The following is a 27,963-nucleotide window of genomic DNA, read 5'->3' on the forward strand; positions in this document are numbered from 1 at the left end:
GGACCAACAGTGCCGGACCGTAACACTCTTCTCTTCTCTTCTCTTCTCTTCTCTTCTCTTCTCTTCTCTTCTCTTCTCTTCTCTTCTCTTCTCTTCTCTTCTCTTCTCTTCTCTTCTCTTCTCTTCTCTTCTCTTCTCTTCTCTTCTCTTCTCTTCTCCTCTCAGACTAGGTAGTGTGGAAGGTTGGGACTACAGCCCGCAGCTCCCACTGTTTGACTTACTGTGAATTTACTCTGATTGAAAACTTTTATTGCAATGCTTTGTGCTTTTCAGTTACAGTAGGTGCTGTCCAGAAAGTACACCATAGTACACCAAAACGTTTAATAACTGACCTGCTTCAAATAATACCACAAATATATCTGCCTTCTAATCCTCTCACTACCTCTGTAGGCTCCATATGAAACAAGGAAACGGGGGTGTCTGGTGATCAGTCATTGCTCAGTAATGAAGCCATTCATTCAGATAATAGAATGGCCTGTTTGCTCTGTGGAGGTGTGTATGACACAGTGATAATAAGGAAGTCTGAATGTGCTGTGCTGTAGTCCTGGTAGTCTGGGTAAAGTGTGTTTCTGCCATACTTTAAATACTGTTCCCAAGCCTGTATTCGTGGGTGGATATATTATGGCTGAAGCCTAGACTTGTAGTTCTATAGTAGTCCTCCTCTATCATTTGAAACCATGTATTATCAACAGATAGAACTCACATGTCTTAATCTTCTGCTTTTTCTAAGCGAAAAGTTCTGTGCTTGTTCCAAGGTGACATAACATGCTTAAACTATTATCACAGTATAATTGAGATATAGTATGGCCTGCACTCCTGAACCCTCTACTACATTAAAGGGGGCTTAATGAGTGGGTGATATAGAGAGAGTTACAGGAAAGGATAGATTTAAAGAAGGAGGTTGTAAAATGTGTCATCCTGTTATAGTGGCCTATTTATGCTTAACATGTTACACATTTGAACGTAAGGTAATGAATTATCATTGTGTCACACCAGAAGAAAGCATTGGCCTACAATAGTAAAGGATCCAGGACAATTATTTTCAGTAGACCTGACCAGAGACTTACAGTGTTGCTGTAAGCTTTACAGTGCTGCTGAGAAGAAATGACAGCAAAGTTGTGGGTTACATTCTCATTCACCCACCCCTCCCTTCACACTTTCTCTTTGTCCCCCGCTCCCTCTCTTTCTCCCTCAATCCCCCTCCCTCTCTCTCTCTCTTTCTCTCTCAACTAATTTCTCCCTCTCTTCCCCCCTACTTCTTCAACCTCTTACTTTTTCTCTCCCTCTCCCCCCCTCCAGGGAGAAGGCTCGTCTGGCGACAGACTTGGAGCTGGATCAGGACCTCAGTGAGCGGCTGGGACTGGGGAGCAGTGACACCCTCACCAACGGTAACCGTGCTGACGGGGAGGCCGCCAAGCGCCTGGCCAAGCGCCTCTTCACCCTGGACGGCTTCAGGAAGTCCGCCGTGGCCCGCCACCTCAGCAAGAAGTGAGCACCTGGCATCTAGCCTTTTCGTGTTATTAATCCCTCTCTTTACTATGTGCTGCTATACGTTGTCTATGCTATATATAGCGCATATACTGCTGATGACAACAAATCGTATGGATGTGGTGTCGTGACTTGACTTTTGACATTAATCTGAAGACTGTTTTATCTAATTAACTAACTATGTTTAATTGTTACCCGATTATATGAATCATGTAACAATTAACTCATTAGGATCTGGGGCACCACGAGATAAGTTCTTTAAAGAGTTACCACCTCCCGAATTAAACTCTAAAAGGTCTTTACATCTATAAACAGTCAACTTTTTGATCATAACCTCGTATCATATCATTATTCTGAACAGTCGTAACCTCCTTGCATTTGCAAAAACCAGAGCCTTACTTATGATTCAGTACTACACAAATTGGTTTAATTATTTATTTACTAGCTAATTAAATGGGAACACAGGATAAACATACACACTCTGCACCGGTTATTGACTGGAGAAATCAGGTCCCTAGCGGAATGACAACAACATGGCTGCTTGTTAAAGAGATGGAGTGGGAGAGAGAGAGGGACAGAGACACTTAACTTTGATACATTCAGAAACTACGCTCACCTACAGTACCCATATACTTTGCACACAAACCCCCGCCCGCTTTGAGTAAGAAATCATTAATGTATTTACGTGAAATGCCTTGGTTCGCCGGGAATCTCTCTGTGAACCGGACCGCCTCGGAAGGGGGGTGGGCCTTTTCACGGCACGCTTGTAAGTCTCTTATTGTCCGAAATGGTTCCAACAGTCTTCTATTGTTGTCTTTCTTCGTAGTTGTCCGGTCTCCGATCATTTGTCATGTAGTCCTGAACAGAACTACAGAATAGATTTTCCTTCCATTCGCTCTTGAAGTTACTTCTTTGAAGGTAGGCTAGCCAGCCGTATTGATGGTTTCCCAGTGGGGTGATGAGAGTAGCGTAATACGATGGTTTGAGCAGAGTAGCAGATGGTCCTACTTAAATTCACTTTCGAAGATACCTTACTTAGGACAGCTTATCAGCCGTACTAGTGATTGTCCGGGAGGTGAGTTTATTTTCTTCACCTCGTGTTGAGATTCAAAGTTCCAACCATTTTAAACGTGTAGCTGCCGCCTCACACTTTTCTGTTCTAATGTGTTAATTCGTAACCCATCATTTATACATTCTGTAAGAAAGGGGCGGTTCTGGCAGTCTGGCACGCTTTCTGACCTCACTTTGGGGCGCCAATTACTCACGGTTCAAAGTTATGAAAAACAATTATCTCTTATAACTTCTCAAATCACATCCCTCTCTTAACAAAAACCCTTTCATCACTGTTCATATTACATGCACAACGCATAGTATGGCAAGGTCAAATATGTAGTGGGTATACTGTCCAGGTTACTGTATTTCCTTTATAACATTTTTGATGGCATCACAAAATAACAAACAAAATAACATTAGTGTTCTATAGACCGCCTCTGACCATTCCCCAATTTCTAAGCTCGAAATATTGTTCCAGTATTCGTTTTGAACGTGTTGGAGTTTCAGCTGGAAAAGGCCTGTTGAAACAAAGACATTCCTTTGGTGAATCTTGGAGAGGGAGAGAGAGATCTTCTTCCCTTAATTTACAACAGGGTGTGAGTTGTTAACCCCCCCTAGTTCTTTCCTTTTTTTTTTTTTCACCTTTATTTAACCAGGTAAGCCAGTTGAGAACAAGTTCTCATTTACAACTGCGACCTGGCCAAGATAAAGCAAAGCAGTGCAATAAAAACAACACAGAGTTACATATGGGGTAAACAAAACATAAAGTCAAAAATACAAACAGAAAATATATATACAGTGTGTACGAATGTAGTAAGTTATGGAGGTAAGGCAATAAATAGGCCATAGTGCAAAATAGTTACAATTTCGTATTAACACTGGAATGATAGATGTGCAAAAGATGATGTGCAAATAGAGATACTGGGGTGCAAATTAGCAAAATAAATAACAATATGGGGATGAGGTAGTTGGGTGGGCTAATTTCAGAATGGCTGTGTACAGGTGCAGTGATCGGTAAGCTGCTCTGACAACTGATGCTTAAAGTTAGTGAGGGAGATAAGAGTCTCCAGCTTCAGAGAGTTTTGCAGTTTGTTCCAGTCATTGGCAGCAGAGAACTGGAAGGAATGGCGGCCAAAGGAGGTGTTGGCTTTGGGGATGACCAGTGAGATATACCTGCTGGAGCGCAGACTACGGGTGGATGTTGCTATGGTGACCAGTGAGCTAAGGTAAGATGGGGATTTGCCTAGCAGTGATTTATAAATGACCTGGACCAGTGGGTTTGGCGACGAATATGTAGTGAGGACCAGCCAACAAGAGCATACAGGTCACAGTGGTGGGTAGTATATGGAGCTTTGGTGACAAAACGGATGGCACTGTGATAGACTACATTCAATTTGCTGAGTAGAGTGTTGGAGGCTATTTTGTAAATGACATCGCCGAAGTCAAGGATCGGTAGGATAGTCAGTTTTACGAGAGTATGTTTGGCAGCATGAGTGAAGGAGGCTTTGTTGCGAAATAGGAAGCCGATTCTAGATCTAACTTTTGATTGGAGATGCTTAATGTGAGTCTGGAAGGAGAGTTTACAGTCTAACCAGACACCTAGGTATTTGTAGTTGTCCACATACTCTAGGTCAGACCCGCCGAGAGTAGTGATTCTAGTCGGGTGGGCGGGTGCAAGCAGCGTTCGGTTGAAGAGCATGCATTTAGTTTTACTAGTGTTTAAGAGCAGTTGGAGGCTACGGAAGGAGTGTTGTATGGCGTTGAAGCTTGTTTGGAGGTTTGTTAACACAGTGTCCAATAAAGGGCCAGATGTATACAAAATGGTGTCGTCCACATAGAGGTGGATCCGAGCTTCACCAGCAGCAAGAGCAACATCATTGATATACACAGAGAATAGAGTCGGCCCGAGAATTGAACCCTGTGGCACCCCCATAGAGATGGCCAGAGGTCCAGACAACAGGCCCTCCGATTTGACACATTGAACTCTATCTGAGAAGTAGTTGGTGAACCATGTGAGGCAGTCATTAGAGAAACCAAGGCTATTTAGTCTGCCAATAAGAATGTGGTGGTTGACAGAGTCGAAAGCCTTGGCCAGGTCGATGAAGACGGCTGCGCAGTACTGTCTTTTATCGATCGCGGTTATAATATCGTTTAGGACCTTGAGCGTTGCTGAGGTGCACCCATGACCAGCTCGGAAACCGGATTGCATAGCGGAGAAGGTACGGTGGGATTCGAAATGGTCGGTGATCTGTTTGTTAACTTGGCTTTCAAATACTTTCGAAAGGCAGGGCAGGATGGATATAGGTCTGTAACAGTTTGGATCTAGAGTGTCACCCCCTTTGAAGAGGGGGATGACCGCGGCAGCTTTCCAATCTCTGGGGATCTCAGACGTTACGAAAGAGAGGTTGAACAGGCTAGAAATAGGGGTTGCGACAATTTCGGCGGCTAAGTTTAGAAAGAAAGGGTCCAGATTGTGTAGCCCAGCAGATTTGTAGGGGTCCAGATTTTTCAGCTCTTTCAGAACATCAGCTGTCTGAATTTGTGTGAAGGAGAAGCGGGGGGCGGCATGGGCAAGTTGCAGCGGAGGGTGCAGAGCTGGTGGCCGGGGTAGTGGTAGCCAGGTGGAAAATGCTTGTTTGCATGGCCAGCCGTATATCGCGGGGGCTGTTCGATGCTAATGCAGTACGCCACAGGATGTTTTTGTGCTGGTCAAGGGCAGTCAAGTCTGAGGAGAACCAGGGGCTTTATCTGTTCTTAGTGCTGAATTTTTTGAATGGGGCATGCTTATTTAAGATTGAGAGGAAAGCACTTTTAAAGAACAACCAGGCATCCTCTACTGACGGAATGAGGTCAATATCCATCCAGGATACCCGGGCCAGGTCAATTAGAAAGGCCTGCTCGCTAAAGTGTTTTAGGGAGCGTTTGACAGTGATGAGGGGTGGTCGTTTGACCGCGGACCCTTACAGACGCAGGCAATAAGGCAGTGATCGCTGAGATCCTGGTTGAAGACAGCGGAGGTGTATTTAGAGGGTACATTTGTCAGGATGATATCTATGAGGGTGCCCATGTTTACAGATTTAGGGTTGTACCTGGTAGGTTCGTTGATAATTTGTATGAGATTGAGGGCATTTAGTTTAGATTGTAGGTTGGCCAGGGTGTTAAGCATATCCCAGTTTAGGTCACCAAGCAGTACGAACTCTGAGGATAGATGGGGGGCAATCAGTTCACATATGGTGTCCAGGGCACAGCTGGGGGCTGAGGGGGGTCTGTAGCAAGCGGCAACAGTGAGAGATTTATTTCTGGAAATGTGGATTTTTAGAAGTAGAAGCTCAAACTGTTTGGGCACAGACCTGGATAGTACGATAGAGCTCTCTGCAGTAGATTGCAACCCCACCCCCTTTGGCAGTTCTATCGAGACGGAAAATGTTGTAGTTGGGGATGGACATTTCTGAATTTTTGGTGGCCTTCCTAAGCCAGGATTCAGACACTGCTAGGACATCAGAGTTGGCGGAGTGTGCTAACGCAGTGAATAACTCCAACTTAGGGAGGAGGCTTCGGATGTTAACGTGCAAGAAACCAATGCTTTTACGGTTACAGAAGTTAACAAATGATAACGCCTGGGGAGTAGGAGTGATACTGGGGGCTACAGTGCCTGGGTTAACCTCTACATCACCAGAGGAACAGAGGAGGAGTATAATAAGGATACTGCTAAAGGCTTTAAGAACTGGTCTTCTAGTGCGTTGGGTACAGAGAAAAAAAGGGCCAGGTTTCGGGGCGTTGTACGGGTGATTGAAGTTATTCATTGCAAACCTGATCTGATCTATTTGGATTCTCGTGGACAGTCATGACAGTGGATAACATTTACAAAATCTCGCTGTCTCTCTCTCTCTGCTATACTAACTCTAGTCTGGACCTTGTCTGACCCCTCGGTCTTCCTACACGACTGTGCTCTTGGATTGTTTGACTGTCTGTCTCTCCGTCTGTCTGTACCTTCATCCGTCTGTCCATCTGGTGAAAAGGAATTTAGGATGAGAAGAGCTTCTTCCTGTCTGACAGATCCACCCTGGGAAAAACAGTTTCAAACTGAGTGTTATTATAGGGGAATTAGTCCAAAGATGTCACGTTCGGCGCATCTTAAACTCTCACAATTATCATTCCCAATGAAAAGCTGTCTGTCTGTCTGTTTATCTGTCTGTCCTTCTGTCTATCTGCACGTCCATATTCATGGACATCTGTCTGTCTGTCTGATGAAAAGGAATTTAGGATGAAAAGAGCTTCCTCCTCTCTGACAGATGCACCCTGGGAATCACAGTTTTTGGCCCTAAGTCTTTGTCTCAAGGTCTCAAACCAACTGGCAGTGACTGACAGGCTGAATGGCCTTGTGTGTTTGAGCTGGGAAAGCCAGCATCTGATTAACATGTTGCTCTCTCTCTCTCTCTTTCTCCTTCTCCCTCTCTCTCTCTCTCTTCCTCTCTCTCTCTTTTTCTCTCTTTCTCTCTCTATCCCCAGCAATGACTTTAGTCGTAAGGTTGCAGAGGAGTATCTACACTTCTTTAACTTCACAGGTCTTACTGTGGACCAGGCTCTGAGGTGAGGGGTTCAGACTGACTGACTTGTTCAACTAAAAAACAAACACACGTTTTAGTTTTTCCATAAATTGGTTCTTGACACCAATGACTGGATTTCTAGACATTACGAACATTGTTTTGGACGTTGCCTTAAATGGGAATACTGCCCTCTGGTGACAGGCTGAGGGAAGGTAGCCTAATATGCAACAGTAGTGTTTCTAACCCAGAAATAACACTCCTGATTCAATTAATCAAGGGCTTGGTGATTAATTAAGTCGTTGAATGACATGGGCAGGTGCGTAATGAGGTGCGTTACCGCTGGGCTGGAACCAACATTTGCCACCCTTTAGGATACTGGAAACACTGTGCTTCTGCTCAATGTGTGTATCTGTGTGTTCCAGAGCCTTCCTCAAACAGTTTGCCCTGATGGGGGAGACTCAGGAGAGGGAGCGGGTGCTGTCTCACTTCTCCAGGAGATACCTGCACTGTAACCCCAAACTCATACCCTCTGAGGGTAAGAGGACGGCACTGTCTAATGTCTACTATAGCTACTATAGGAGTATCACAGCTCAGTCGTCATGTTAATAGATTGATATGTTTCCTCCTTATCCAGATGGTGTCCATACCTTGACCTGTGCCCTGATGCTGCTAAACACAGACCTGCATGGCCATGTAAGTAGAGTTATCTGTGTGTGTGTGTCTGTGTGTCTGTGTGTGTGTGAGAGAGAGTATGTGTGTGTGTTAGGGGATACAAATTTAATTGAGTTCAGCGTAGAGTTCAGAGTAGAGAAATTTTTCAGAGATCCATTCTCCCCCAGGCTCCACTGACTCAGTATAGCGGTAGCTTTGGGAAATAAGCCCCAGACTTATCGAAAGCTGATCTGGGACCAGCCTCCTGATTACAATGTGCTCTACACTCTATCATAAAATCCAGTCCATATCAAACTGTAGACTGATTCCAGTATAACTCTAAAATCTAGGCCATCTATTGCTGCATGCATGGTGTGATGTGCAGCCTCTGCAGATGACTACAGGTAGTTTAGTCAAAACCATTTATATAATATATGGAAATATTCAGCTCTGGTTGAAGGGGCTAGAGCTGGCTGGATGAGAAACCCACTCTCTCAGGGGAAGGGGGGATTGATAGATGCCTGGCAGGTATAACTCTGTGCTTCATCATCATAATCACCATCATCATCATCATCATTCATCATCGTCACCAATGTCATCATCTTCTTCTTCAAAATCATCATCGTCATCAATGGCGTCATCCTGATCATCATCATCATCATCAAAAAAATAAATAAAAAAATTAATAGTCCCCGCATCTTCTTCATCTTTGTCTTCACTCACTATCGCTTTTCATCAATATTTTCAGCATGCAATAGTAGCAGATTGGGATCTGTGAAACTCACTCCTCAGTCTGAAGTGTTCCCCTTGCGCTGCCGAATAGCTAGCTTTTCGGTGGTGCGACTGAGTAAGACGCTTCAGGAGGGCGGTCATGTTTGTTTGTGAGGCAGAGGTCATGCGTTCGAGCCTCAGTGTGAGCCCAATCAGGAGAAAGCGGTACTCGCTAAGCAAGCAGTGTGACGTCCTTTAAATAATCTCCCTCTGAACACTCAGCTCATCAGCTAGATTAAATCAATTGGATGAGGTCCCTGAAAGTCATTTCTCCCCATAACATCCTTCAGAGATGAATTCTAATATAGCAGTTTGTCAGAGAGCTGCAGAAGGACAGATGAATTAGACAATCTGTGCCTCGAATATTTTAGATGACTGATGTTGGTGAGGCTTTTAAAGATTATATTTATTTATAGCATAGTAGTCTCGGAAATCCCAGAGATAGGGTAACAGCACTAGGTCTAACAAATCACAAGTTTGGCTAGGAGGGGCTTAAAAATAATCCCCTCGGAAACATGACAGAGGCGGACACACAATGCAGACGCAGATAGCTAGGCAGATTTTAGCCACAGCCATTCAGTATGTTTTAGGCTTGTAAAGCTAATGTCATGGCGCATGCAAACTACTCACTTGCGAAATACACTCATTGAAAATATCTAGCTAGCTAGCTACCGGAAATGTATATGGCAGGGCTCTGGACGGATTTTCTGGCACCCAACTCCGCCCTTTCCTCTCTGCCAAACTGACGTTGGTTTGAGGACAGACATGTATGCTGGAACTTTGGCACATTGTGGGAGGCAACCCGTCTGTCTAGAGCAGGGATGGACAACTGGTGGTATTCTACTATGAGAGTTAGAATAGTAGAATACACAAGGTGCAATTTCTAAATTTGGTTGTGCATCTAGAGAGACTAATAGCATAGAGTAAATTATGTGTGTCATATTTTTCAGAACATTGGCAAAAGGATGTCCTGCACACAGTTCATTGACAACCTGGAGGGTCTGAATGAGGGACAAGACTTTCCCAAAGACCTGCTGAAGGTGAGTCACTGTACTGTACATTGCTATAAAAACACACATACACACACTATTTGTTGTGTTGTCTAGCAGACCAGGAGAAGACGTACTGTACCTTCCCTCTGGGGCATCTGCGCTCGAGATCGGACAATATTAGATTATGCTATTAGCTTCTCCCTGTTGTGGGCAGCGTAATGGGGTTAGGCCCATCTGGGGCCATTCATTTAGAGCCCACAGGCACACCAGTGGATGCCAGATGAGATAAATCAGTGGGGTTGCCTGCCGTTGACGTGGCTAATGATGATGCGTTTGAGTCGTTTTGTCTGCAAAGCGTTCCCTCAACGCGTAAGTCAACAAGTTGTAATGGTGTATCTAAAATTCATGAGCGAGAGGGAGAGGGGGGAAGAGGGAACCAGGGAATATTTTTCACCCATAAATGAAGGGGTAGGAATTCTAAAATGACAGGCTTTGCTGTTATTAAGTCAGGATAGCATCAGCCCCCTGCCGTGGTACAGCTTTAAGCTGAGAGAGAAAGAGAGAGAGAATGAGAGAGAGAGCGAGAGAGAGAGAGAGAGAGAGGGTTGTGGGGTGGGGGGAGCACAGGAATAAGCCCATTGATTTAGGGTAGCTGTTTTATTAATGCACTGTATATATCCAGGAATAATCTTTTAAGTCATGCTCTCCTCCCACTCCCTTTTTCTCCCTCTCCTTCTCTACCTCTCCACTTTCTATCTCGTTTTCTCTCGTTCTCTCCCACTCCTTGTTCTCCTCTCTGCCCCATTCCCCTTCTAGCTTATCCCGCCATCATTTCCTTCAGACTAAATGACTGTCATGTCGTTCCCGATTATCTGCTTCATATCCTTCATTTCCTTCCCTCCTTTTCCTGCTTTCCCATTTCCCCTCCATCTCTGGTGTGTATTCCCTGGTCAGCAGCAGAGTATCCATTATCATAATAATGTTCCATTACATACAGACACACACACACACACACACACACACACACACACACACGTGGGCGCACACGCATATACACACACTGGTCTGTGTCTCATACTTGGGACAACCTGAGCCTGGCATCCGCACTAAAGGACTTAAAGTAGGGGCTATCTTTCCCTTTCTCCCTTTCTCCCATTCTCTCTCTCTCTCTCGCTCACACACACACACACACACACACACGCATGCATGCATGCATTTTCTGGACTTTTTGGGGAGTAAATATTTATTTCCTCAATTCAAAATCCTATTTTCCCTAACCCCTAACTCCTAACCCTAAACCTTAACCCTAACCTTAACCCCAAACCCTAACTCCTGTGTATCCAAGATGGCGTAGCAGTGCGGTCGTGTTCTCTGTTGTGTCCATGTAAATAGCTTGTTTTTTGTATGTTATTTTGTATTTTACGTATATATTTCCCTATCACACTTTTCATCCTTCTACTAAATATACTTTCCTGCAACCCGCCTCACTCAATGTGGAACGGATTCTATTATTTACTCACCTTTATCTAGAATCTCCAGTTGAAACTAGCTAGCCAACTAACTAGCTACTTACTATTAGCCACCGTTAGCGGTTTTCACCCAACAATCAGATTTTCTGCCGGAATAACTGAATCACTGGACCTTAACACCGGATCGCAACTAGCTAGCCGCAACCAAATGGATGTTGCTGTAGGCTAATTACCACTGCCCTCGAAGCTAGCACCAGTTAGCCTTGAGCTAGCCTCGAGCCAGGCCCATATCCCGGCTATCTACCTCTTTGTTTACCGGACGGGAGTAGCCAGCTAACTAGCTACTTGCTATTAGCCACCATTAGCGTTTTTTCACCATTGTCCGTGGCCTGCACTACCTACCAGCCAGCTCTAGCCTGGACTATTATCGGCCAGTCTGCACTGTCTGCACAGCGCGTTATCGACCCAGAACATATCGGATTTTCTGCCAGAATCACTAAATCACTGGACCTTTAACACCGGATCATCGCTACTAGCTAGCTGCAACCAAATGGATATTGTTGTTGGCTAATCAGCCTTGAGCTAGCCTTGAGCTAGCCTCGAGTCAGGCACATCTCCCGGCTATCTACCTCTCTGTCAACCGGACGGGACCTCCTAGAGTCGACACGGAGCCCCCGCCGATCCATCACGACTGGTCTGCCGACGTAATCGTCTGTGGTTTCAACAGGCTTCCCATTGCGACGACCACAAAGATCCATCTGCTAGCCCCAGCCCGCTAGCACACGCAAACAACAGCCGTGCTTCCTGCTCGCTGTGCTGTAGCACCAATTCGAACTGCTCTCGGACTCACATATTACTGTTCACTGGACCTTATGATCACTCAGCTGCACAGCTGATGCCTGCTGGACTGTTCCTTTACACGGTACCCTGTCCTGTTTATCTGTTTAGCCTCAGCCAAAACTTTCATCGCCATTACCAGTTGTTGTCTTAGCTCTCTCTAATTTTTTACATTTTAGTCACTTAGCAGACGCTCTTATCCAGAGCGACTTACAGTTAGTGAATACAATTTTTTTTTTTTATATATATATTTTTTATACTGGCCCCCCATGGGAATCGAACCCACAACCCTGGCGTTGCAAACGCCATGCTCTATCAACTGAGCTACATCCCTGCCGGCCATTCCCTCCCCTACCCTGGACGACGCTGGTCCAGTTGTGCGCCACCCATGAGTCTCCCGGTCGCGGCCGGCTGCGACAGAGCCTGGATTCGAACCAGGATCTCTAGTGGCACAGTTAGCACTGCGATGCAGTGCCTTAGACCACTGCGCCACTCAGGAGACATAACACCTAATAATAACACCTGTGATTGCTTTATGCCTCTCTCCCATGTCAATATGCCTTGCCTATTGCTGTTCCAGTTAGTTCTTATTATACAATTTCAATATAGAACCCCAAGTTATTCTCAAACTGCCTCAAATAGCTCCTTTGTTCCACCCCCCATACACGCCGAGACCGGATCAATCGGTGCCTCCAGTGATGCTATCTCTTTCATTGTTACCCAACGCTTAGGTTTACTTCCACTGTACTCATATCCTTCCATATCCTTGTCTGTACATAATGCCCTGAATCTATTCTACAACGCCCGGAAATCTGCCCCCTTTATTCTCTGTACCCAACGCACTAGAAGACCAGTTCTTAAAGCCTTTAGCCATATCCTTATTCTAGTCCTCCTCTGTTCCTCTGGTGATGTAGAGGCTAACCCAGGCCCTGTATTCCCCAGTATCACTCCTACTCCCCAGGAGCTATCATTTGTTGACTTCTGTAACCGTAAAAGCCTTGGTTTTCTGCACGTTAACATCAGAAGCCTCCTTCCTAAGTTTGAGTTATTCACTGCATTAGTGTCTGAATCCTGGCTTAGGAAGGCCACCAAAAATGTCCATCCCCAACTACAACATTTTCAGTCTAGATAGAACTGCCAAAGGGAGTGGTGTTGCAATCTACTGTAGAGATAGCCTGCAGAGCTCTATCATACTATCCAGGTCTGTGCCCAAACAGGTTGAGCTCCTACTTCTAAAAATCCACCTTTCCAGAAATAAGTCTCTCACTGTTGCCGCTTGCTACAGACCCCCCTCAGCCCCCAGCTGTGCCCTGGACACCATATGTGAATTGATTGCCCCCCATCTATCCTCAGAGTTCGTACTGCTTGGTGACCTAAACTGGGATATGCTTAACACCCCGGTCATCCTACAATCCAAACTAGATGCCCTCAATCTCACACAAATTATCAAGGAACCTACCAGGTACAACCCTAAATCCGTAAACATGGGCACCCTCATAGATATCATCCTGACTAACTTACCCTCTAAATACACCTCAGCTGTCTTCAACCAGGATCTCAGCGATCACTGCCTTATTGCCTGCGTCCGTAACGGGTCCGCGGTCAAACGACCACCCCTCATCACTGTCAAACGCTCCCTAAAACACTTTAGCGAGCAGGCCTTCCTAATTGACCTGGCACAGGTATCCTGGATGGATATCGATCTCATTCCGTCAGTAGAGGATGCCTGGTTGTTCTTTAAAAGTGCTTTCCTCTCAATCTTAAATAAGCATGCCCCATTCAAAAAATTCAGAACTAAGAACAGATATAGCCCCTGGTTCTCCTCAGACTTGACTACCCTTGACCAGCACAAAAACATCCTGTGGCGTACTGCATTAGCATCGAAAAGCCCCCGCGATATGCAACTTTTCAGGGAAGTCAGGAACCAATATACACAAGCAGTTAGGAAAGCAAAGGCTAGCTTTTTCAAACAGAAATTTGCATCCTGTAGCACTAACTCCAAAAGGTTTTGGAACACTGTAAAGTCCACGGAGAATAAGAGCACCTCCTCCCAGCTGCCCACTGCACTGAGGCTAGGAAACACTATCACCACCGATAAATCTACAATAATCGAGAATTTCAACAAGCATTTTGCTACGGCTGGCCATGCTTTCCACCTGGCTACCACTACCCTGGCCACCAGTTCTGCACCCTTCGCTGCAACTTGCCCATGCCCCCCCCGCTTCTCCTTCACACAAATTCAGACAGCTCTAAATCTGGACCCCTACAAATCATCTGGACCCTTTCTTTCTAAAAATAGCCGCCGAAATTGTCGCAACCCCTATTACTAGCCTGTTCAACCTCTCTTTCGTAACGTCTGAGATCCCCAGAGATTGGAAAGCTGCCACGGTCATCCCCCTCTTCAAAGGGGTGACACTCTAGATCCAAACTGTTACAGACCTATATCCATCCTGCCCTGCCTTTCGAAAGTTTTTGAAAGCCAAGTTAACAAACAGATCACCGACCATTTCGAATCCCACCATACCTTCTCCGCTATGCAATCCGGTTTCCGAGCTGGTCATGGGTGCACCTCAGCCACGCTCAAGGTCCTAAATGATATTATAACCGCGATCAATAATAGTCAGTACTGTGCAGCCGTCTTCATCGACCTGGCCAAGGCTTTCGACTCTGTCAACCACCGCATTCTTATTGGCAGACTAAATAGCCTTGGTTTCTCAAATTACTGCCTCGCCTGGTTCACCAACTACTTCTCAGATAGAGTTCAGTGTATCAAATCGGAGGGCCTGTTGTCTGGACCTATGGCAGTCTCTATGGGGGTGCCACAGGGTTCAATTCTTGGGCCGACTTTTTTCTCCATGTATATCAATGATGTCGCTCTTGCTGCTGGTGACTCTCAGATCCACCTCTACGCAGACGACACCATTTTGTATACATCTGGCCCTTCATTAGACACTGTGTTAACAAACCTCCAAACAAGCTTCAACGCCATACAACACTCCTTCCGTAGCCTCCAACTGCTCTTAAACACTAGTAAAACTAAATGCATGCTCTTCAATCGAACGCTGCTGGCACCCGCCCACCCGACTAGAATCACTACTCTCGACGGGTCTGACCTAGAGTATGTGGACAACTACAAATACCTAGGTGTCTGTTTAGACTGTAAACTCTCCTTCCAGACTCACATTAAGCATCTCCAATCCAAAGTTAAATCTAGAATCAGCTTCCTATTTCGCAACATAGCCTCCTTCACTCATATTGCCAAACATGCCCTCGTAAAACTGACTATCCTACCGATCCTTGACTTCGGCGATGTCATTTACAAAATAGCCTCCAACACTCTTCTAAGCACCATATACTACCCACCACTGTGACCTGTACGCTCTTGTTGGCTGGTCCTCACTACATATTCGTCGCCAAACCCACTGGCTCCAGGCCATCTATAAATCACTGCTAGGCAAATCTCCGTCTTATCTTAGCTCATTGGTCAACATAGCAACACCCACCCGTAGTATGCGCTCCAGCAGGTATATCTCACTGGTCATCCCCAAAGCCAACACCTCCTTTGGCCGCCATTCCTTCCAGTTCTCTGCTGCCAATGACTGGAATGAACTGAAAAAATCTCTGAAGCTGGAGACTCTTATCTCCCTCACTAACTTTAAGCATCAGTTGTCAGAGCACCTTACCGATCACTGCACCTGTACACAGCCCTTCTGAAATTAGCCCACTCAACTACCTCATCCCCATATTGTTATTTATTTTGCTCATTTGCACCCCAGTATCTCTATTTGCACATCATCTCTTGCACATCTATCATTCCAGTGTTAATACTAATTGTAATTATTTTGCACTATGGCCTATTTATTGCCTTACCTCCATAACTTGCTACATTTGCACACACTGTATAGATATTTTCTGTTGTATTTTTGACTTTACCCCATATGTAACTCTGTGTTGTTGTTTTTATCGCACTGCTTTGCTTTATCTTGGCCAGGTCGCAGTTGTAAATGAGAACTTGTTCTCAACTGGCTTACCTGGTTAAATAAAGGTGAAATAAAATTTTTTTTATAAAATAAAAAACTCTGAACCTTAACCCTAACCCTTAACCTTTAAAGTGGAACTGACAGCATTTTAGTTAATTAAATGTTATTAAAATCTGATCATATACACCCCCAGGAATAATTGTACACCTTTTTTTTCTTCTGTCAAGCGAGCACTTGTGACATATGGTCATTTTCATGTTTTCATAAATTCATGGAAGGTTTGGGAATTACATATAGTAAGGCATTTGTGAAAATTCTATAGCAATATAGAGTGGGAAAGCGGCTGTATGTTTGGACAATTAGTAGACACTGCAGTAAATAAAACCTAATAAAAACATGTCTTGTCCAGGAATGGAGTCTACGCAGACCGGTGCGCCATAGCCAATCAGAGCTGCAGTAGGCCTATATGCCTATGTGCCATTTGCCACATGGGCCTGCCATCATTGACTTTGAACTGGACTGTGTGTTTACAGGCAGTAGTAACAGCACGACTTTAGATCATTAAAACGCATTCGCCAAAAGCCACAAAATAGACCTGAATGCAAATACCATGGGAGTCCTCTTACATTTGGGAACTTCAGTCCTATTGATTAAACAACCATGAAAAGGTAGGCTATCTCTCCCTCAGTTGCCTATGCACATCAACAAGATCAACAACTAGCTAATGCTAGCCAGAACAAAATGAGCTAAAATCTAACAAGGGAACATTAGATTAACCCTGTCAAACCTTTTCAGCTAGTTGAAATTGCACTAATAAAATATGTGGAATAGTAGCCTGCCATCCTTCTGCAGCACGCCTGCCAATGCATGCTTGTCCCAACCCACGTTTTGACAACTGAATGGGAACTTGCCTGACCCATTTGATCGATGCCAAATACATTTGATTGACAACTAAGAGATATGCTAACTTTGGATAACAGTCGTTCAAGTTCAACAAAGCGTTTCATATTTCTTGCTAGCTAACCAAATGACACCTGCATCTTTAGCTGTAGCCACTAAAAAACGATACGAGGGGGAAAAGTCTGTAATTCACCCACTCCTCCAATGACATGACATCCTCCTAACAGCTAGCTAGCTAGCTAACGTTAGGCGCCGTGTTTTTAGCTTGCTAAATAAATAATAAATGCTGCATTGCTGTATGGTGCACTCAAAATGTCTTGTAGTAAAGTAGCTAGCCTAGGCTACTGCTCAAATGTTGATGTAATAGGCCTACATGTTTCTCCTTTGCATGGTGTTTTGTTGCAAGTTTAGTTTATTGATTATTCATTGTCAAGCTTTAAAAACCGAAGCCAGACTGCAACATTTTAGTAGCCTAGGTAGGACTGTGGCATGTCTGTACACTTTCCCTCCGCTGCGCACTCTAAACGGGACACACGAAAGAAGTTGAATTCACGATGCCAGCTCACTGTAGACTCATTTACCCTCGCTTGTGTGTGCTATTGTCCTTTAGTAATAATTTATACCCGCGTGTGAATCCTATATCTTATAACTTTTTGACAACCAAGATGAAATGTTCTGTAGGCTACTGCAATGACCTGTTGGAACCTAAACTTGGCATGGACATTTAGCCTACAACACGTTTAAACTTTCGGTCGGGTAGAAGATTCGTTCAGTGATGATGGGCTTGCTCCTGCGTTGGTCAGGGAGGAGGGTTGTGTGAGTGCAGTGTTGCCAACTCCTCAGTAAGGAAAGTAGCTATTGGCTGTCCTAAAAGTAGCTAGAAGTCGCTAAATGACGTCATCACCTAATTTGCATAATTTGCCATGTGCATGTAATTGTGATGGATGCTGTAGGAGAGAGGAATAACGTTGTGGGAGAGACAAAAAGTGAGTAAAAAACACCCTACATTTACATCCCGCCCTGAATGTAAGCCAGGGCGGGATCAGCCAGCGGCAGCTTCCCGCATGCGTGATTCATTTGCAGTCTGGACGCAGAGGGGTGAACATCTCCTGCTTTGACTGCAGCTGGGAGGGACTGCTGCGAGAGGACTGGGCCCCCTGTGAGTGCTTTGGGACGGGGGTGGGGCCCACGGCGGGTCGGGGGTGGGGCCCACCGCAGCACCTGCTGCTCGTTGAGAAGAGTAAGAACGATACGTGCTTTCACGTCAGAGTCTCCAAAAGTCTCCAATAATACCAGAAAAAGTTGCTAGATTTGTCGCTAGTCGCTTTTTAAAAAATGTGTAGCTAGAGGGGTCTGAAAACTCGCTAAATATAGCGACAAAGTCGCTAAGTTGGCAACACTGTGTGAGTGGTGATGCACTGCCGTTTGGTGTGCAGCACGTTCTTCTTCTTCTTCGATGAGGTTTAACGGCAGTTGGTATCCAATGTTAATGGTGCATTAATGCCACCAGCTGGACTGTGTATTGAATAAGAAACAAAAAAAACATTATGGGAAAGGGGGAAAACGACATCATACAAAATAAAACACGTCAACTAAGAAAACCCATCCCACTTCTTCAATCACAGTCCACTCCAAAATACATCCCTACGCAGGCTCAGGGGTCTGTGATGGCGGTACATTCACTGACAGGATTTCTTGCACGGCCTCAGCTGTGAAATCACAAAGACACAAAAAACGTTCAGCAGCATTCACAATGATTCCAATTTTCTTAGACTTCTTCTCCGCTTGTACTGTACAGTTTATGACCATTACAATAAATAATACAAAGTCCACCTTTTTAACATGTAGCATTTCACTATCCCTCGGTTGATGAGAACCCTTCACTGGTCGTGGTGGCTCTACTACCATTGTTTCTTCCCCGCCACTCGTTCCTTCCAATCTAATCACCGCCTCCAGATAGGAGACACGCTGGACACTCCTTACCCTTGCCACCTCATTCTCCTTCACCCTAACAGGGCACTCCAGTAATTCAGGCGCATGTTCACCTCCACAGTTGCAGCATTTCACTTCATCTGGCATACGATACTCTTCCCTTCTGCACACACTTGACACGATACTCTTCCCTTCTGCACACACTTGACACATGACCAAATCTTTTACATTTATGACACTGAAGAGGCTTGTGCACAAAAGCTCCTACAGGGTATCTCATGAATCCTAACTTTATATGAGAAGGGAGAAACTCTTCTTTAAAGAACAGTAGCATGGATGAAGTGAATTTATTTTCTCCATCCACCATACAGGTCAGTCGACCTGCACCAACCACTCCATCGATGTCTTCAGTAATATCCTCTGCCTTTATATCTTGCGCCACCCCAGAAATAACCCCCTTGGTAGGCGCCCTGCTACAAAAATTAATACAGGAAACATTCCACTCCAATATCTTTTTGAGTCTTAAAACACACTTATTCTGCTCCGCAGACACACCACAAATCGAAATAAGACCACTTCTTGTGACTCTCACCGACTCCACACTTTCCTCCAACACATTACAGATTTTTCTCGAGACGTTAAACGGATTTCCCAAGTAGCATTGATCCAAAACCCTCACTCCGACTAAAAACGAGTCTAGTGGTTTCCTATTTTCCACCACAGCTTTACTTCTCTTGTTTCCCTTTTTCTTCGCCATGGTAACCCACTCATTCTCACTTTCTGTACTATTAGCTTCACTTGACTCACTAGCAGTTTCAAACAAAACCTCAGTTTCTGACATTTTCTCCACGATCAACATCACCCAAATCGCACCTTTGCGGCCGGTATGGTAGCAGGTCAAAATGAATTGACAACCCAAATCATTACGTGGCCAGATAGAAATGTGTAACGCCTTGTGTTTGACACGTGACACATGTGCACTAGCCTATTACCCACGATATGACTGGCGTGTGATCATTGCCCTTGCTAGTTTGATTGTGTTAACATTCCCAGCCTTAATTACAGTCGTTTTTGTTCAAAATATTGAGTCATTGAAACTGAAACAGTGCATCCCGAATTGCTGGAGGCAGCAAACAATGTATCTGGACTGCTTTTATTTACAACCTGACAGAAAATATTTTTTGGACTATCAAGACATTGTATTGTTGAATTATATTAATCATGCATTGAACTGCATCCATCTATTCTGCCAACAATGCCAAAGTGTACATCATGGAATTTTGAGTAAAATATAACCTATTTTTAAAACCTCTTATAAAGTTGGTTTTGTAGCATAAACTGGGAGTTTGATATTTTTGACTGATCTTATGATTGTTTGTTTCATATCTACAAAGTAGGTACAACGCTGTCAGTTCCACTTGAAGCCTAAAATAGCATTTTAACAAATTCAGGACATTAAAAAAGTCCTGACTTATTTCTTGTTTTCCTACCCTGTCAGGACATTCTGGTGACTTGTCAGGACATTGTGTTCCTGATAAGGTAGGAAAACATGTACACATACACACACAGACTAACACACACCCACACCCACACAGTCTCACTCCATTCCTCCAAATTGTACATTTCTCTATTATGGTCTCTCTCTCTCTCTCTCTCTCTCTCTCTCTCTCTCTCTCTCTCTCTCTCTCTCTCTCTCTCGGTTTCTGTTTTCAGTGTAGCACCACAGCACCCCCACCATGCCACCCTCTCACTCTTTGTCTGCTCTCTTTCACCTCCTCCCTCTCCTCTCCTCCCTCCCTCCCTTTTTCTTGAGGTTCAAAGTGTTTTATTTTCAGCGGTATGAAATAGCAGTGCCCCCGGAGGAGGCAAACCTGTGTGCTGCTCTTCTCTTCAATCTCGATCTCTAACAACACACACACTCTCTCTCTCTCTCTCTCTCTCTCTCTCTCTCCAACACTTCCAATCCTCAACTTCCTTTCCCCCCCTTTCCTTATTATTTTTCTGCACCCCCCCTTATTTTATCAAGTGCCATATGTAGTACAGTATTTGAATGTACAATAGAGCATTGAGAATACCCTTTGCATCCAAAATACTGGAAAAACACAAAGGGAACATATTCAGTTATACAGATTATACATTTACATTTACGTCATTTAGCAAACGCTCTTATCCAGAGCGACTTACAAATTATAGACAAGTGTGAGGTGATATTTTGGGGGATTTCAACCTGTGCCATATGTTTAGGGATGGCTGGGAGGGACAGGGTAGACAGAGGGGTACTAAACTGAACCCTCCAGCTACAGCTGAAATCAGGAACCAGGCGGTCTGTAAAATAATGAGTAGGCTGAGCACCCCCACGGTACCCGTTTCACTGTCTCTCATTCTTTCCCTATGTACTTCTTCCTCTCTCTTTAACTCTTTAACTCTCTTCCTCCTTCTCTTTCTCTCTCCTCTCTTCCTCCCTCTCTTTCTCTCTCTCTCTCTCTCGCCGCTGCAGCTTTTTCAGATTAAACCCAGTGATATGTTTCCCATTAACACTACAATAGAGGGACAGAATGGAGCTATCTCCTGTACTGTGCAGATAGCTGGCTGTGGCGTCACACTTATCTCTCAGCCTTCTCAACACAATATTAGGCCTACATAGCAGGAGTTTAGCATATTTTCTTGGTTCCAGGCTATTCCTTCTTAATAATATAATAATTATTAAGCTAATTATTATAGGGGGTTAGAGGGCATTCTTTTTCAATTACTTTGTTCAACAATGCTGTTGTAGGTTTTGGAGTGATAGTTTTGTTAGGTTTCATCAGTAGATTAATACATTGGAAGAATTATATGATTATAATGCTTGTAATAAGTACATATCCACCCTTAAAATTCCACAAAGGGGAATAGATGGTCAACTCTGCTAGTAGATAACCAATGGTATAAAGGATTACTGCTTTAAGAGTTCCTTAATATATGTAACCCACATGTCTGATGTTTCATGTCCCCTTTTCTGCGTTTCCTCTCAAAGTGTAACCTAGTTCAGTGCATCATTAGCTGCTTCTAGGAGATCATATTACTGTAACATGTGCACGTGTGCTTTCGGGAGCTCACACACTCTATCAAGCTATTTATACATCTATAAGTCTGTGTCTGTGTGTACCCAATTGGCACCATGGACACTGTAAACTATCCAGATGTGCACTAGGGGCCACTGTCCTGTCCCAGAGTCCCACATGCTATCGTTCAGCAGAAATATGTCACACAGAGAGATGTCTGCACACTAGTCATAGTCAACCACCCTCAAGGATTCAGTGTTCAATCACATAACTAGACAGCCAGAACTTTCCCATCACCAATTATAGGAAAGGATTAGGATTTGGGGCCCTTGTGTAGCACATAGTTGAGATTTTCACTTTGAGCCCAAACCCCTTAAAACCCCTCTTTTTAATTTGTTGGCTGTTAGCCCAAGCCAGTGAGTCGCTGTGCAGAGGTCAAGGGCCAGCAGGGCCAGGTATCTACTGTAAGCTTGCTCTCTCATTCTCTAGTCTACAGTTGCTGTAGCTCAGGGGTTCTAGAAGCAGCTAACGATGCACTGAACTAGGTTACACTTAGAGAGGAAATGCAGAAAAGGGGACATGAAACATCAGACATGTGGGTTACATATGTTAAGGAGCTCTTAAAGCAGTAATAATTTATACCATTGGTTATCTACTGTGCCTTCGGAAAGTATTCAGACCCATTGAATTTTTCTACATTTTGTTACGTTACAGTCTTATATTAAAATGGATTAAATAAAACATTTCCTCAGCAATCTACACACAATACCCCATAATGACAAAGCGAAAACAGGCTTTTAGAAAATAAAAAACAGATATACCTTAATTACATAAGTATTCAGACCCATTGCTATGAGACTCGAAATTGAGCTCAGGTCCATCCTGTTTCCATTGATCATCCTTGAGATGTTTCTACAGCTTGGTTGGAGTCCACCTGTGGTAAATTCAATTGATTGGACATGATTAGGAAAGGCACACACCTGTCTATATAAGGCCCCACAGTTGACAGTGCATGTCAGAGCAAAAACCAAGCCATGAGGTAGAAGGAATTGTCCGTAGAGCTCCGAGACAGGATTGTGTCGAGCCACAGATCTGGGGAAGGGTACCAAAAAAATTCTGTATCATTGAAGGTCCCCAAGAACACAGTGGCCTCCATCATTCTTAAATGGAAGAAGGTTGGAACCACCAAGACTCTTACTAGAGCTGGCCGCCCGGCCAAACTGAGCAATCGGGGGAGAAGGGCCTTGGTCAGGGAGGTGACCAAGAACCCGATGGTCACTCTGACAGAGCTCCAGAGTTCCTCTGTGGAGATGGGAGAACCTTCCGGAAGGACAACCATCTATGCAGCACTCCACCAATCTGGCCTTTATGGTAGAGTGGCCAGACGGAAGCCACTCCTCAGTAAAAGGCACATGATAGCCCGCTTGGAGTTTGCCAAAAGGCACCTAAAGACTCTCAGACCATGAGAAACAAAATTCTCTGGTCTGATGAAACCAAGATTGAACTCTTTGATCTGAATGCCAAGCGTCACGACTGGAAGAAACCGCCACCCTCCCTACGGTGAAGCATGGTGGTGGCAGCATCATGCTGTGGGGATGTTTTTCAGTGGCAATGACTGGGATACTAGTCAGGATCAAGGCAAAGATGAACGGAGCAAAGTACAGAGAGATCCTTGATGAAAACCTGCTCCAGAGCGCTCAGGACCTCAGACTGGGGCGAAGGTTCACCTTCCAACAGGACAACAACCCTAAGCACACAGCCAAGACAATGCAGCAGTGGCTTAGGGACAAGTCTTTGAATGTCCTTGAGTGGCCCAGCCAGAGCCTGGACTTGAACCCGATTGAACATGTCTGGAGAGACCTGAAAATAGCTGTGCAGCAACGCTCCCCATCCAACCTGACAGAGCTTGATAGGATCTGCAGAGAGGAATGGAAAAAACTCCCCAAATACAGGTGTGCCAAGCTTGTAGCATCATACCCAAGAAGACTGGAGGCTGTAATCGCTGACAAATGATGCTGAGTAAAGGGTCTGAATACTTATGTAAATGTAATATATATTTTTTTTATACATGTGCAAATTTTTTATAAAAACCTGTTTTTGCTTGTCATTATGGGGTATTGTGTGCAGATTGATGAGGGGGGAAAAAACAATTTAATCAATTTTTGAATAAGGCTGTAACGTAACAAAATGTGGAAAAAGTCAAGGGGTCTGAATACTTTCCGAATGCACTGTACTAGCAGAGTTTACCATCTTTTCACCTCTGTGGAATTTTTAGGGTGGACTGTGCTTTTGCTTCTACATTTGGCTGTGTGTCTGTCCCCAAAAGCTCTGGGAGACATTCACTCAGGCCAGCATATCTTATGCCATGCTGCTGGGTACCAGCCTTGCCAGTCTGGGCTGAGGGAAAGAGGCCATGGCTGGTGCTGGCTGGCTGCTTAAATCAGCAGAGACGTGGGGTGTAGAGTGCACCCCACCCGCTCCCCAAGCTGTCTCACAAGTGAACATACGAGAGAGGGAGAGAGTGGGAGAGAGAGAGGGAGAGAATGTGCATGTGGCAGGTTAGCGTTTTTCGTCATGAATCTTGTTTTGGAGGCAGCTCTGCAGAGTGGTCAATAGCTGGCACAGCCACAGCGTCATAACATCTGATAACCTTAACTCTAACCTTAACCACACTGCTAACCCTAATGCCTATCCCTAACCCTAACCTTACATTTTCATGAATTTTTATATTGTAGCCAATTTTGACTTTGCAGTTGGCCTGTCTAGCGGAAATCGCTCAGTTCTGCCTCCAGGACAAGATTCATGACAATAAACGTCAACCTGCATTTGAGATGGACCTTTGATAAGGTCATACAAGGAACTGGCAGGTGTAGTGCATAAATGAATAGATAAGAAAATATGTGTGTTGAACAAAGCATTATCTCGTTGGATCTAAGTTGTTGCCCTGTTCTCTTTGTCCATTCTGCCCCTCCCACTTCCCTATCCCTGTAGTCTATCTTGTCTGTAGTATTTTTTTTACCACTGCTCAGTAGCATACAGAGAATAGCTCTAGCTCCAATGTCTAGTCTCTCGATTATATGTAGAAACTTGAGTTGTTTCAGTCTTGCGGTCCTATCGATGAATCACAAGCTGAATGAGTGACACCCTCATTAAATCTCTTGTCAGCCAGGTGGCTGTAGATAGTGTGATTAATCATGTTCCCTTGTCCCACTTATTGATTCTTAATGTGGCAATCAGCAGTTGAAACAATAACAAAGCTGGCCCCGCCCCTGTTTTGGTAAAAAGCTGAGGGATGAGGCTGAAGAACTGTAACCAATCTCAAATTCATAGACACAGCTATGGATACAAGGACTGACCATCCATGATATCAACATTATAGTTTTAACCATGTTTTGAGGCTATATAGTGTTTGTTTACATTCACTTTGTTTACAAACATTCCAGTAAAACAAGCTTATATTTAGGTTCTGATGGGGTATGACAGTTGAACTAAGCTCATGAGGCATTTCTAAGTGATATTCTACAAGAATCAATGTGTACATATCATTAATTTCTAAGTCCAAAAATTGATGTAGCAACTGCAGATTGCCCCTTTAAGTCAATGATTCTATCTGACAAGTTTTTCTGGAGGCTAGTCCTCCTCCTTCATTGCTCTTCTCATCCCAGGTTGTGCTCATCATTTTTCTCCTCTATCTCCTCTACCATGTTTCTTCTCTGATCATACCTTATATACAAATCATATTTTCTAGCATTGGTGAAAGTGTTTTAGATTTCAGGTGTGTGATTGTAGCTGAGTTGTTCCTGGGGAAGCTTTAGAACTCAAACGTAATCATTCATGCAGCAGGTGAATGCCTTGACTGAAAGAACAGGAGCAAAGCAAATATGCTTTTATAAATGGTGTTACTGCGTTTTGTTTTTGGATGTTTTATTCATCGTTCAATAGCGGTTGTCTTGAATGTTAAACACACGCTTGTTGGTCACGTATGGGCTGGTTTGAGCTTGTTCATTACTGCTTGAAATGAGGGATAACCTTTTCTTGCTCTCTGAATTGTTGGGAAGGGCCCGTAAGTAAGCATTTCACTGTTAGTCTACACCTGTTGTTTACAAAGCACGTGACAAAGGACATTTGATTTGAGAGAAAAAAAGCACACACAAGATATCACACACACGCACAAAATAACACACACACACGTGCATAAACACATTTTCCTGCTGATTCCGACCGCTCTCTCTCCCACCTCACTGAGGAGACAAGCACTGAATGCTAATCACCATTCAAAGAATATTGAGGAGTATGTGTGTGCTGCGCGAGTGAGTATGTGTGTGTGTGTGTGTGACTGGAGGAGGGAGTTGGAAGACTGTGATTCGCTGCCGACAGAGAGAGGGAGGGGAGGGAGGGAGGGATGGAGGGAGGTGCGCATAAAGAGAAGAGAGCACATACACAGTCGCTGTCAGTTCTCTTTCCTCAGTACGATTCCAGCAGCTCTCCGACGCAGACCCAAAAAGAGGAAGGCGGAAAGATAGACGACGGAAAGACAGAGAGAAACAAGAAGGGAAAGACAACAGCAGGAGGACAAGCTTTTCTCTAAACCCCCTCTCCAGAGGGCACAATGGGAAGAGATTTGGAACCGGTGAAAAGAAGGAGTGAGAGAAGGCATGTTGAAGAAGAAGGTGATAAAAGAAGTGAAGGATCAAAGAAGGAGTAGATGCTGACAGGGGACCCGGACAAATGGACGGACGCTGATCTCCTAAAATAGAGGTGTAGTCATCCCTCCATCATTCTGGGTGACAGACAGGGTGTCCATCTTACCTCTTACACTGGGAGCAACAGGATATAATGTAGCCCCCTTTACTTTAATGGGTAGACTGAACCAGGCAGTCTTACGGTACCTTGTTCCCCTCTTCTCTTTTACCTGGACGTTGGTCTAGTTAGACAGTCAGTCGTTCCTTCAATTCTTCTCCTGTTTCTTCATTACTTTTTGTTTGTGGAAGGAGGCCTGTCCTCTGTGGACTCTTTACATTGTGTGTGTGTGTACGTGTATGTGTGTGTTTACATGAGCACAAGGACTTATATGTGTGAGCCTGTCCTTTTTACCTACTCAGTTCTGCCCTTGGCACCCATCTGTTTCATGCTGGCTGTCCTTTCACACCTCTGCAAGTGTTGCGCACCATCTGTGTGTGTGTCAACGTGAGTGTGTGTGTGTGAGTGTGTGTAAGTATCTGTCACCCACAGTTACGCCACTGGTCAAAAGTTGGCCAATTACAATTTTTGGAGGCAAAGCCTGGCATACTGTTTAAGCTGGGCAGAAGGGGGACAGAAGGCCCGCTTAGCCAACACATGTTAAGGGAACAGTTTGAGAGATTCGACTGTCTTCTCCCAATAGGACCGATAGGACTATTATTAAACCTCCTGGAGGATCAATTCAATGAGGATCTAATCCAAGAACAGTGTTAACTGATCGCCTGATACGCCCACCTGTGGATGGTGTCGCTTGGGAATACATTCAATCCAAAACATGCCAGTGTGACATTGAGTGGCAGTGAAGGAATCGTCATATCATGTTTTATAGATGACCTGTCCGATCATCCATTATTTGATCAGATTCCAGATTACCTAATGAGTGTGTGTGTGTGTTAGAGAGTGTGTACTACAGTTTGATTCTCTCTGGCACGCTGTGAGAGTGACAGCAGCTACGCACGGTTTCCTGTGACAGCCGGTCCTCGATGAACTGTCACTCAACTGCTTGGCCCTCAGTCCCTTCACTGTACTTAAGAGCTGCCAACACAGACTTACAGACAGACACCTTTTTCCTCAATTTCTTGGCCATGCCCTACTGTACAACTATCTGAATGAAATAGGACATTTGTGAAGAAAGACAGGACGTTTCTGAACAGAAAGACGACATCTGGGTGTATCTGGAACCATAGCTTGGCTGTGTGCAGTGTGTACCTTTCTCTGTGTCCACACTAATTGACTGCCTACACTGAGGTGATTGGCCTATCTAGTCCTTGGCGCCTGCTGAGTACCATTACCTTCGGGGGCCATGATCGGCATGAACAGCCTGCACTCGGCGGGGCGCCTGCGCTCACGCTCCCTGTGCTCGGTCCGCTATGGCCGAGACTTCCGGATGATTGACCCTTTCCGCTACCCCCGTACCCCCCGCTCGCGCTCCCTGAAGCCCCTTATGTTCCCAGACCTGCTGGGCAAGGCCCAAGACGGACAGAACCACCCGCAGGCCCGCAAGAGGAAGAAGGTACAATGTGCCACCCGGGTAAGACACCAACTAACATAGCACAACCTGA

General features: G+C 44.7%; 1 protein-coding gene across 1 annotated transcript in view; it reads left to right on the forward strand.

The window, feature by feature from the left end:
- The window catches only part of LOC121581552 (PH and SEC7 domain-containing protein 1-like), a gene marked incomplete at its 5' end in the record, with an annotated part of 55,041 nt that overhangs the window by 5,793 nt on the left and 21,285 nt on the right, over nucleotides 1–27,963 (forward strand). Inside the window, 5 exons of the mRNA XM_045223776.1 lie at nucleotides 1,300–1,488; nucleotides 7,051–7,131; nucleotides 7,511–7,623; nucleotides 7,723–7,781; nucleotides 9,461–9,550. Coding sequence (XP_045079711.1) covers nucleotides 1,300–1,488; nucleotides 7,051–7,131; nucleotides 7,511–7,623; nucleotides 7,723–7,781; nucleotides 9,461–9,550 — 532 coding nt within the window. The remainder of the gene's footprint in view (nucleotides 1–1,299; nucleotides 1,489–7,050; nucleotides 7,132–7,510; nucleotides 7,624–7,722; nucleotides 7,782–9,460; nucleotides 9,551–27,963) is intronic.

Source organism: Coregonus clupeaformis, chromosome 1 (assembly GCF_020615455.1).
Source record: "Coregonus clupeaformis isolate EN_2021a chromosome 1, ASM2061545v1, whole genome shotgun sequence".
In the NCBI taxonomy this organism is placed as follows: Eukaryota; Metazoa; Chordata; class Actinopteri; order Salmoniformes; family Salmonidae; genus Coregonus; species Coregonus clupeaformis.